The sequence below is a fragment of the Henckelia pumila genome, chromosome 3, assembly GCF_033568475.1.
Source record: "Henckelia pumila isolate YLH828 chromosome 3, ASM3356847v2, whole genome shotgun sequence".
Lineage (NCBI taxonomy): Eukaryota > Viridiplantae > Streptophyta > Magnoliopsida > Lamiales > Gesneriaceae > Henckelia > Henckelia pumila.
Genome location: NC_133122.1, coordinates 69721084 through 69733328, shown reverse-complemented (window position 1 = coordinate 69733328; position 12245 = coordinate 69721084). Strand labels below are relative to the sequence as shown.

Here is a 12245-nt window from a genome sequence, read left to right as displayed (position 1 = left end):
TCCCAATATCCTTTGATGTAATGAAATTCACCAATGAATTAGAGTGTGTCATTCTATTTTGCCTTGCCCTCAATGATATGACTCCCCAATGATAGCAATAGAGTATGCTCTTGCAATTGTTGGTGATGAGTTGCCCGAAAAGCCCAAAATTTGGAAGTTTTTGTGAAATGAGTCTCGATGAACCACTTGGCAGCCAGCATAAACAGGGACGTAGCCAAAAAATATTACGACCCTGGGCTGATTGACCTTTGGCGAGATGTTCGTCATCATTGAATTCCATCAGAAAAATCAGCTTATTATGAATACACAATTCACTTTTTTGAAAACTAACTGGTTTTATCAATTCAACCCATAACAATAAAGTCCCAAAAAGCACAACTAAAAGGAAAAAATGCAAGATGAAAAGAAAACTTATGGCAACCATTTAATTTTTTCGAACAATACAAGTAATGAGAGAAAACCAATATACAAGCTATAAGTTTATGACAATCCAAATAATGCAAAAGACAAACATAATCTCAATGATATTATGAGAAAAAATTATCACCATAAATAAAAATTTACTTATCCAAACAAATAATTAAAAATTAACAAATTTTCAATAATAAACTTAGTCATTAACGAGATATTTAAAATTTGACTATTTCATAACTCATAATTCGATACAACAATTCTATAATTATTGAAATATCATTAAATTATCAAATAATCGCTATACCAATTCAACCAAAATTTATAGGTTCGGCGGAATAAACTTAAAAATCAATAAACTTGGGTACCTATAACATTACTCAATAATGTCTAATCAATATCGGTGCAATAATTGAGTTGAAATCAAATTAAAGCGAAGTGAATAATTTCTCCTCACCAAGCAGACTACTAATTCAAACAATAGGTTGAAAATTGAGCTTGGAATGCCCAAGACTCGAAGCTAAATTCCGGCAAAATTCCGGCAACTTGCAGCGGTGCTCGAACTCACGACAGCAGTTGCTAAAATCGGCTGAAATTTGAGGCTTTTGACACCCAAACTTGAAGCAAACTTATCATTGTTTGAATCCTAGCAACACGACCCAAAGACAACAGAAATTCTTCGAAAAAATTGAAGAAAAACTCAAGTAGAAATAGAGTTACGAGCTACATTCTGGGTTTCACCTTGGTTCGCGATTTACACAAGAAAATTAGTATCAAAATGAAGCTTATAACATGACCCTCAATGAATTTTCAGGTTCCACCGACCGAGAGTTATCGGCCGATTTTGAGGTGAGGGAGAAATAGAGAAATCGATGGAGTCATGTATTCATGGAGTGCTATTTTTAATGGGCAAATTAAATTCAATGGGATAAATAAATTCAATGGGCTAAAGAACAAGAAATTTTTTTTAACTAGCTAGGGATGAAACCCATGAAAAAGAAAAAAAAATACATGCTAATAACAAAAAAAAAAAACAATCTAGGGCTTGAGCCCACCCCAACCTCTGGGATGGCTCCGTAAAATAGTACCTTTTTCGTTTGGATTTCGTCATCAAGAATCACCAAGCGTTGGGTGTTGTAATAAGAATATATATCTTTAAGGAAGACCATTGTGTTGTCCAAATAAATAAATATATATATATATAACAAAAAGTATTGTGAATACATGTATATATGTAAATAATAATATAACCAAAAAAAACTTGAATACGTATAGGTTTGTGAATAATAATAATAATAATTATTATTATTATAATAAACTCAAAAAATTTACACGATTATGTATATGTAAACTTTAAAACAAAAAACAAAAAAACAAAAAAGAGAGCGAGAAGATTGCGTACATAATAGAGCATGCATGTGTATACATATAATATAATAAAATTAATAATAATAAATAAATAATTAAATAATAATAATGAAACAAAAAAATGGTAAAAACATATATAATAATACGTAAGAAAAACCAAAAAAAAAAGGTTTTAATACGATTGAGAACCCATATACATATAACATATGTCTACAAAATAAAAAATCTTTCAAAAAAAATAATAATAATAACAAATACATGTGTAAAGCAATGACGTGTATTATATGAATGTAATAATCTTATTTTTATTTTTATTTTAAAAAAACGACGAACAGGGAGCGGCAAATGCTAATGTATATATGTAGGTGAAATAATAGGTTCTTTTTTAGGAGATGCGAAAATAAATAAATAATAATAATAATAATAATAATAATAATAATAATAATAATAATAATAATAATAAAATACGTGTTATTTGTGAAAGAAAACAAAAATATATCATGTATATACAATAAATATGAAGAGAAGCAATGAGCATACATGTAAGAATTGGAAAGCAATTAATTCAAGTTCCACTCCAAATTTTTGGAATATATTTTCAAAGAACCCGCCTCCTGCAATGCAAACTCGAACCATACATAAGGTTAAATATTAATATTAAATTTTAAAAAAAAACATAAACACCGTACTTGTGGAATGTGGATAATACGAATTTTGCCCTAATATTCTTTGTTTTTTTTATTATTTATAGTTCATGAAATATGCATGGAATGAAGAAAAAAAATCATTCATGAAAGAAAGAAAATTTTCCATCTTTTGCTTGCTTGTGGAGAAGAAAAATATGAATGAAAGAAAATTTGGATGAAATTAATTTGAAAGGATGATTTGTGCAACTTCAAAGATCAAATTTCTGCAAATAAATTATTGTCTAAACAAAAAATCATTTATGAATAAATCTCAATGCGACAAGAGACGAAGATAGTATACGGGCAAGTGCCAGTAGACTCTTGTCCAAATACTTTAATATACTCAAGCCCTCATAATATTATATTTTTTCATAGTAGACTTGTTTTTGTTTTTAACATTTCGATCTATGGGTCCAAACCAAACTTCAAAGTAACTATAATTATTTATCTCACCATGACTTTTATTTTTAGGCCCAGTTATTAGTTCAATCTTGACACATTCTATTGTTTGATATAAATATATATCAATTTGGACACATCACACGAGAATATAATTCAAAAAAAATTTATAATTCAACTATCAATTGCAGCCCCAGTGCCCCCACATCAAACCCACCCGCTAATTGATGGGAATACTTCCGATGATTTTGATATGAATTTTGTACTCTATAATCGTTTTAATATTTATTATTTTGAAAACTATGATGTATGTCAATTTTTGCTTTCAAGATATTGTTTATTTTAAAATTATATGAGTTCATTTTCACCCTTAATGTATTTTTCTGATTATTCATATGTTTCAAACAAAATTTCGCCTATGAAAAAAATAATTTATGGTTACGTTCCAAAATGGGACATTTGTAGACAATTAAAATTTGTTGACACTGAAATTATGGAAAATATAAAATAATAGTAAATGTCAATTGATTATTTATTAGAAAATTAAATTCCTACAAAAAATAAATATTTAATTAATTGATATTTTAATATATTTTGTGAGAAAATCAAGATTTTAAATGGAGATTGCATCTTGCAATAAATAAAAGAAAATACCAATATTTTTAGTATTTAAAATTAAATTTTGAATCAAATGGAAGAAAATACTAATATTTTTAGGTTGCGTTTACTTTGAGAGATGAGATTGTGCAATGATAGATTAAAATGTGTTTATTAATATAATTTTAATAGGATATGAAGTGGTTATAAAAAAATAATACTATGTTTAATTTGATGGATTAAATTTGGGATTGATTTTTTTTTTTCTATTTTCACCATGTACAGATTTATAATTTTTTCTAAAATTTAAGATTAAGAATCAGTCGTAAATCCCATTATTAACGCACTTAAAGATTTATAATGATTTATGTTGCAACTAATTAAACATAGGATTAGTCAGTAATATTCTATTATCCCTCATTTATCAAGACATATAAACACAGCCTTAGCCCCCATTTGGTTTCAAAAGTTAGGCAGAAAAATAATTTTTTTTTTTTAAAAAAAAGTGCTTTTTCAGCTAATAATTAAGGTGTTTCGATGAACAAATAAGTGCTTAAAAAGTGCTTTTTAAAGTCAAAATTAAAGTTTTTTGAAAAACCAAAAATTATAACTTAAAAAAGCACTTTTTTAAAAAAATATCTATGAAATCCAAACGGGCTCTTAGTATATAAATTAAATCTTGTGAATAATGGAAGATAATCACCAAATGAATCACGAGGGGCCAATCAAATTGCGACACCTCATCAAAAAAAAATGATAGAAATCTGCATCTTTCAGCTATAAATAGGGGACAAATGATTAAGAAGAAGACACAACACAGAAGACAAAGAAGCAAATGAATAAAAGAATTCAACAATTCATCTCAAGTCAAATTCAAGGAAATCAACGAAGTTCAAGGCGTAATTTAAGGCGTTCTTCTTCAACATCAAATTTGAAGAGATCAATACATGATTCAAGGGATTAATTGTGTTCTTCTTTAAATATATTTAAATTCATCTAAATTCATGAAGATTTCGTTCTTCACCGAATTCAAGACAAATAAAATTCAAGACGCGATTCAAGGCATTCATCGCGTTTTTTTCCAAATTTTGAAGGTTAATTTGATAACAAGGCTTTAACCCATCGACTTAACGTTATCAAAATATCAAATCATCTTTCAAAAAGATCAAATACCCAAGAAATTCAAATTTCACAATAAATTGTCATTGAAGAGGAAAATAAAAGATTATATAGAGATTGCATCCACCATTTAATTTCTCAAATTCGTTTTGAATCATTTTCTTTTTCTTAATTTAAAGAAATAAAGGAATTTTTTGTAAGGATTATTTTGGACTTAAGGCACCGTTTGGTTTGAGTGATGATATACGTAATACATAGATAAGTAATATAATGTAATTAAAAAATAAATAAGAAATAATAGTTAATACATTATTTGATTTGATGGATAGATTATAATTTATTTGATTTAATTGATACAAAATTAATAATTAATAAATTGATAAATAATATGACGAGAATAATGCGAAATTGAATGAGATAAGTTATATATAAATTAATAATACACTAAACCAAACAATGCCTAAATGTTCACATCTCTCATCGGATAATCCCATTATGTTTACTTTGAATGATGGGATTGGGCAAGGATAGATTAAAGTATGATTATTAATATAATTTGATATGATAGAGAGTAGTTATGGATAAATAATAATATGTTTAGTTGGATGGATTAATTTTGGGATTGAAATTATACTTAAGAACAAATTACGATTTCACCATTTAGCTATCATAATTCATAATAATCATATGTTCGGCAAAGAAGGAAAGAAGGTGAAAGATAAAAAGAAAAGGCATAATTGATTTTTTTCATTCTCTCACACCATAATATTTATAATCCCATTAAAAATCTAGGACTAAAAATCATCTCTCAATCCTATCATTAACGGGCCTAAAGATTTATACCATTTTTTAATTTTGCAAGTAAACATATGATTAGTTGGTATTATCTATGGTATCCTTCATTTATCAAGGCAAATAAACGCAGTGTGATGTCATAAAGTTTAAATTTTGGATTAAAAAGGGTATCAAAATCTTGTCATGGGTTTAAATGCATAGATAGACACCATTAAGTTATGTCAATTTCTTGAGGGACCAAATTGAAAATAAAGGACAATTATTTTATTATAAGTAGGGTTATGGTCCTCAAAAGTGGATCACACACACATAATGTACTACATAACGTAGAAATTGTATTCATTCTACATATTTCTCTACGGAACCTAAGTGCTCCATTGTTAAGAAGTTCCATACTCCAGATTTCTCGGGAGAATGGATTCACGTATGCTTATGTGTTAATTGTTACAATTTAAGGTTCTCGATAAAGCGTAAAACGATCTCGTGTTTTATTTTTCAAGACAATAATTTTCTATAACAACATATATACGCATGCATTTTTTGTCCAAAATGAAAACCATAGTAGATAACACAATTTTGTCATGTCCTCTTTATAAATTCTATATAGGTCATTTGTTGGATTTGATTTACCCCATTCAAATCTTTCTGACAACATTTTTATACCAAATCAATGGTACGCACAAAACATCATTCAATGTTAAACGTGTGAAATGTTTTATTACAAACTTACAAAAGATCACCCGATTTTCCAATATCCAATGTTTTGTTTCCTTGTTCTATCATAATCAACCAAGAAGCTAAGTTTCATTTGTTCCCAAATTTCTATTTTCTGGAATATATCCTGTCATTGTACGTCCTCGTATGCCTTCACTATTTGAGTAGAGCTTCTGAGATTCAGGCACCTGCAAAATTCAGCAACTCCCTCGATATATATTAGCTATACATCACAAGAAAAACGCTGATCAGAGACGACGAACATGAGAATAACTCAGTACTCACATGAGAATAAGTCTCTCTTGAACTTGGGGTGATTCTTGGAGTTGTAGCCATGGACATAGTCGGCATCGATTCCTCGGCTAGTGCTCGTAATCTGTTGAGCTCGGGCAACACCATGGTTCCAAGATCAGGTCTATCTTTGCGCCTCAATTCTGCGCACTTGAGTGCTATCTTTGCAAAGCCCAATGCCTCTTCTACTGGCCAATCGGGGACCGCAGGGTCGAGCATGTCTGCGAACGTCCCCTTCTCGATAGCCCTTTCGACGTGATGAGTCAGACCCATAGGCGGCTTGGCTGTTATGATCTGAAGTAGCATTACTCCGAGGGAGTAAATGTCGGATTTCGTGCCCAACATGCCTGTCTGCTGATACTCTGGGTCGATGTAACAGAACGTTCCAGCAGCAGATGTCATGTGATATTGCGTGACCGTGTCGGCCACGGACGGTGGGACGAGTCGAGCCAAGCCGACGTCGCTGATCTTGCTGACGAAGTTGCGGTCGAGTAAAATGTTGGCCGGTTTGAGGTCTCTGTGCACCAGTGGCTCAGGCTTGGTCTGGTGGAGAAAAAGGAGGCCGGTTGCGATTTCTGCTGAGATTCGGAATCGGAGTTGCCACGAGAGAGCTGGAGAGTTCCCCCGTCGGAAGAGGCAATCCTCCAAGCTGCCGTTTACCATGCACTCGTACACGAGACACCCGTATTCGGGACATGCTCCTAGGAGCAGCACCATGTTCGGATGCCGAATGCAACTCAGAACTTCGACCTGAGAGAAAAGATATCGACATTTTTCTAGTATGACTCGATACCAAGCCAAGAAAAAGGCCTATATTTTGTCACGCCCCGGGCCGCTCAGGCCTGCGCGATTGCACAATGAGATTCTATAACAACTACTTTGTATTCGTTCTCGCTTTCGCTTTACGAAAATAATTAACCCAAATTGCTATAGAAGTTACCCCATTTTTTAACTCATTTTAAAACTTTCATTTTCTCATGTGAAAAGAAGTCACACATATTTTCTTTCATTCAACGAATTTTTTTACCAATATCAAAAATTTCATACCTCTTGTTGGAATTGTGATCTTCCTTGTGCAGCATCTTGCCGAAGAACCTTTATGGCAACCTGTGTATGATCCAAGTAGCACTTGTAAACCGGCCCGTATCCACCTTCTCCGATTTTACGAGACTCCGAGAAATAATCAGTGGCAGCTTCAATCTCCTCGATGGAGTATTTTCGATACCGAACATCGTTCTGTGCCAACTTATCAAGTACTTTCTTCTTCTCCTCTGCTTCTCTGAGTGCTTTCATTTCAGCGTTGATTCTTTTCTGCGCCTCGAATTCGGCTATTCTTTGAGCCGCTTCGGCTTTCTCAATAGCCGCCCGACATTTTTGCTTCTCTCTCTCTGCAATGGCTAATGCTGCTTCCTCTGCATGTCGTGCTTCTTCGAGTTTTTGTTCTTCTTCCACTTTCCACCGATGAAGCTCGAGTGCCTATGAAGATGTAGACATAGAACCCGTGTTTGTATTCCATAAATGACTGATATATTAGAATTCATTTTGTATGTCATTTGAAAAAACTAATCAATGGGGTTGATTGGAATTGGATACACTGCTTGAGTGAAATGAGGAGACTGCTGAAAAGTGAAAAACTTTACTTAATTCCATTTTGTTTTAAAATTATACAAGGGCTGAAAACCTTTTCTTAATTCCATTTTGTTTTAAAATTATACAAGGGGTATATGTTCAAAATTTGAAAACACGGGATTTATTATTCAAGATTTGAGCACATAGGGAAGTAGATTTCACAAGCAGGAGTGCCCAAACTAAAAATTATACCTTCTGTTTAGCAGTGAATGCTTCCTTGCAAGCTGAGCTGTACATGTCCATTGTCTGTCTCAACTCCTGTTTCAGCCTTCTCATCTCTGCTTCTACATCATCCTGCGTATACGAAAACATTAACTATCTTCGAATCTATATAATTTCTCTTTCGAATACTTAGATCGTTTTTGTTTTTGTTTTTGTTTTTAGCATACCAAGTTTTGAGATCCTGACCAAGGATGGTTCCCACTTTCCAGTGAGCTCGAAGAGAAGACTCCGAAACTGCTGCCTCCATCGGAGGATTTGGAGACGGAGATTTGGGATCCGAAGTTCATCGAGTTTTCTGGGTCCGACCCGCTTGACAGGCGAGGGGGTAGATTGGTATCGTGATCCAATGCATACAACATTCGGTCGTTGCTCGGCCTGCTCGAGCTCACAAACGATATGTCCGTATCGGGCAGAGATATTTCCCCGTATGATGATCTATTCACAGCTTTTCCTCTCATAAATGGTGACCTGAATTTGAAATCGATGGTATAAAAGATTAAAAAACAAACAAACAAGCATTGTATATAAGTTTTCCACTTTCAGTTGGATTGAATAACATCTGTTGTTCTTATATCAGTCTGCTTACTTGATTGAATCTGTGTTATCCACTCCACTTGTCTTAGCCGCAAAAGATGACCTATCGACATAGGCACCTCCTGAAATGGAGCAACCCAGTTTTCTTTAGCCCAATGAAACAAGATATGTATCTATGATAAGCAACGAACCTACCTCGTGCCCCATTAACTTGCGTTGACCGTGGATCAGTCGAACCAGGAGGGTTAGACGAATTCTGCATCTGGCGAGGAGCTTCTTTCGAAGCTGAACTTATCGAGGCCGACTTGACGGTTAGTATTTTCCCTTTAGCAATGACATATACAGTGCAAAACTCGGGTGCTCCTTTGGTAACATTTCCCGGAATATCAATTGTTTTGAATCTAAAATTCGAAAAAAGAAACTTTTTAACTGCTAACTTTTTGAAATGAAATGGCAATGAAAATGTAACTATAAGATTAGATGTGTTATTTTTTACCTGTTAAAACCAGTTCTGACACTGGCACCAAGCACCAAGTTCTCTATTGAATTGTTCCTCACAAAGTCACAAAGAGCTCTACTTACATCTGTGTCTTCTAGTAAAACTTCACTCACTTTTATCTGTTACAAATTATTTTCGCCATCCCAATTTAGTATATTAGCATAATCTATCGTACGTCATGAACGATGAAGGCGTTTTCTTACGTCCTTGCGGTTGCAGAAGCAACGGAAGGGAAGGAAAAGCTCCTTGGTCTGGTTGTCGAATGGAACTTTGCTCCCTTTCGAAACGTCTTCGTTGTCTGAGAAACTAGAATGGTTTCCTACTGAACCATGAGCAGAAAAGGGTGAGATAAAGTCCATGAAATTTCGATGTAAGATATGTCAACCGCAAACCAGATTAATGATTGTATATGATCAATAGCTATCCATATTCTGGACTAAACAAAAAGTGTCAAGGCCTTGGCAAAACGAAAGAAATTGAGATCAATATTGCAAAGAGACAAATTATTGAACCAAATGTTTGTTGTATACTTTAATTCTTTAAAGCGTCGAATTTGACTATTTCTTGTGAAACAAGAACAACAAAATTCTGACATATATCCTTCCAAATACAATGCTGAGCAAAAAGATAGATCTATATATGTTCATTTCTTGCATGCCAGAAAGGTGAGATAAGAAAAGAAAAAAAAAAAGAAAAAGAAACTGCAGCTTCATTGGCAGATGATCATGATCGAAAATTGCACGAACCGGGAGTACCGGACGGAGATTTCTGTTTGACATGGAGGAGAATGACAGTTTTGCCTTTGCCTAGGAAATGATCAGCAGCCCATTTCAAGGCAGCTTGGCTGCTTTTATCTTTGTCGATGGCGACGGCAACCATTTCTTGCTTCTTGTCTCCATTCCCTCTTTGATTCGACATCCTTTTTCGGATTCGAATCCTCTATCAACAAGAGGCGAAATGGAATCAGAACGAAGACAAGTTCTTCTAAATGGGACCAAAGAGGTCCCAGTTAGATTTGCCTGAGAAATTAATGTATGTTGTCTTTTTCAGACAATGAATCTCATCCCATGGAGAATCAATATTTTCTTTTATTAATGTGATGCTTTAAGATTTTTTTTGGGTTTTACGCTTGATTTTTGGTCCGAATAAAATGGGATTTATGTAGACCATCACCTGATTTATATGCCTCTAGTTTGTTTCTTCATTGGTTTATAGAGACTTTGTTGTGGCCGTGTTTATAGGTATTGTATTGACTATACAACTATATTACTCAATCCTCTATATGTATATAATTAATTTAAAATAATTAAATGGTTGATATTTATATTTATATTAATGCTACAATATGTTAGATTTATTATTTAATATTCAAATGTATTAGTTAATATTCAAATGTAAAAATCTGGAAGACTGCAACTCTCAAAATAACAAAAAGGCAAGGAAACTAAAATTCGGGGACTTTAAGAATGTGAAATTATGTGTGTCATATAATTCATAAAATTAACATAAATCTATTAAAAAGATACATTAAATATTATAAATATATAATCGAGTGTTTTTTGCATTAAACTCTCTTGTATTTAATGAATTTGACACTTACCCTCCACGCATGTTATAATAATTTTGCAAGTAGGGATGTCAATTGGGCGGATTTGGGTCGGGTTTGGCCAAACCCCGAGACCCGTCTCAATAGAAAAATATGAACTCATTACCCACCCCACGTTTGAATATGCTTTGTACCTGTCCCACCGTGAATCTGAAACGGGACGGGATGGGTTGGATCCGTGAGACCCATGAAACCGCGATTTTTTAAAATGAAAAACAGATCTGATCGTAGGTGGTGGTCGGAGGGCAAAATAAAACCTTAAAATACTCCATTTCTAGTATGCAAAAGAGAACCTTAAAATACTTCTCAATTTAAATTCGAATATGAAACTTGTTCTTTATGATAGAAACTTGTATCTTAGCACTGAACGTATTTGGTGGTTGGAGGTTGGCAATCGTCGAAGGGCAGGCAGACATCGAAGGGTAGGCAGTAAGGCGGTGATCGGTGGTAGTTGAATTAAAAAGCAAGAGGAATTTAAGAATTGTTTAGGAATTAAAAGATGAGAGTGAGAGAGATGATCGCACGGCTAATGGGAGAGAGCAGCTAGGAAGAATCTTTGAAGAATTAAAAACCTAGGAGCTTTTATATGTATTATATATGGGGCAGGTCTTATAGGACCCATGATCACCTGCCCCATACCCTTTCGGGTCTGAAAAAATGGACTCGAGGCCCGCCTCGCATGGGGCAAGTTCATTGTGGGTCCGAGTTCATTGACATCCCTATTTGCGAGGTAAGTGTCAAATACAAATTAAATATGTAATACATTCAGGGAAGACAAACAGAAAATCATATATATATAATATGTTCTTTATATATATGTAGAACATATGTGTTATATCAGTAGAAACTAATGGGATAATATATTGTTCATATCTCCCAAAAAATTAATACAAGACATGTTTACATACAAACATAAACTCTGTGAAGATAACATATTACAAGAGATAAAAAGAAACATAATATACAAAACATACAAAATATACAAAATAAAATATAAAATATTTTTCAATATACCCACTCAAAATGGTGAGATCGAAGATATACCAATCTTGGAACATAGTAGACAATACGAGAACTAAGAAGTGGCTTTTTCAAAGCATCAGTCAATTGGTCGGAAGATGAGACACGAGAGACACGAACTTTGTTACTTTGAACAAGCTCATGTACAAAATGATAATCCAAAGCAATGTGCTTCATGCGAGAATTTAACACATGATTTTGAACATAATAAGTAGCATCAATGTTGTCACAGTAGATAGAGACTGGATAGGGATCAATAGCAACACCAAGTTCATCAAGAAAACACCTAACTCATTGCAGTTCTGCAGCTGTAGAGGCTATGGCTCGATATTCAGCCTTAGTAAAAGGGCGAGTA

The 12245-nt window shown here is 33.4% G+C and overlaps 1 protein-coding gene across 1 annotated transcript; it reads right to left on the bottom strand.

Annotated features, from left to right (window-relative positions):
* Positions 1-6006: 6006 nt before the first annotated feature.
* Positions 6007-10316, bottom strand: LOC140887063 (U-box domain-containing protein 35-like). The gene is made up of 10 exons (XM_073294083.1): positions 10011-10316; positions 9468-9586; positions 9262-9383; positions 8961-9166; positions 8818-8887; positions 8399-8699; positions 8202-8303; positions 7428-7856; positions 6375-7130; positions 6007-6277 (listed from the first exon to the last, which is right to left on the bottom strand). Exons 1-10 carry the CDS (start codon positions 10180-10182, stop codon positions 6173-6175), a joined length of 2382 nt encoding a protein of 793 aa, XP_073150184.1. The 5' UTR covers positions 10183-10316; the 3' UTR covers positions 6007-6172.
* Between the last annotated feature and the right edge of the window lie 1929 nt (positions 10317-12245).

Excerpts from the sequence above, each read along its gene's own strand:
- LOC140887063 (XM_073294083.1), bottom strand. The coding sequence starts at position 10,182 with ATGTCGAATCAAAGAGGGAATGGAGACAAGAAGCAAGAAATGGTTGCC. Across the intron at positions 8,700-8,817 it reads GATAACACAGATTCAATCAA|GTCACCATTTATGAGAGGAA; the intron begins GTAAGCAGACTG and ends TTTCAAATTCAG. Across the intron at positions 7,857-8,201 it reads CATTCACTGCTAAACAGAAG|GCACTCGAGCTTCATCGGTG; the intron begins GTATAATTTTTA and ends ACATCTTCATAG.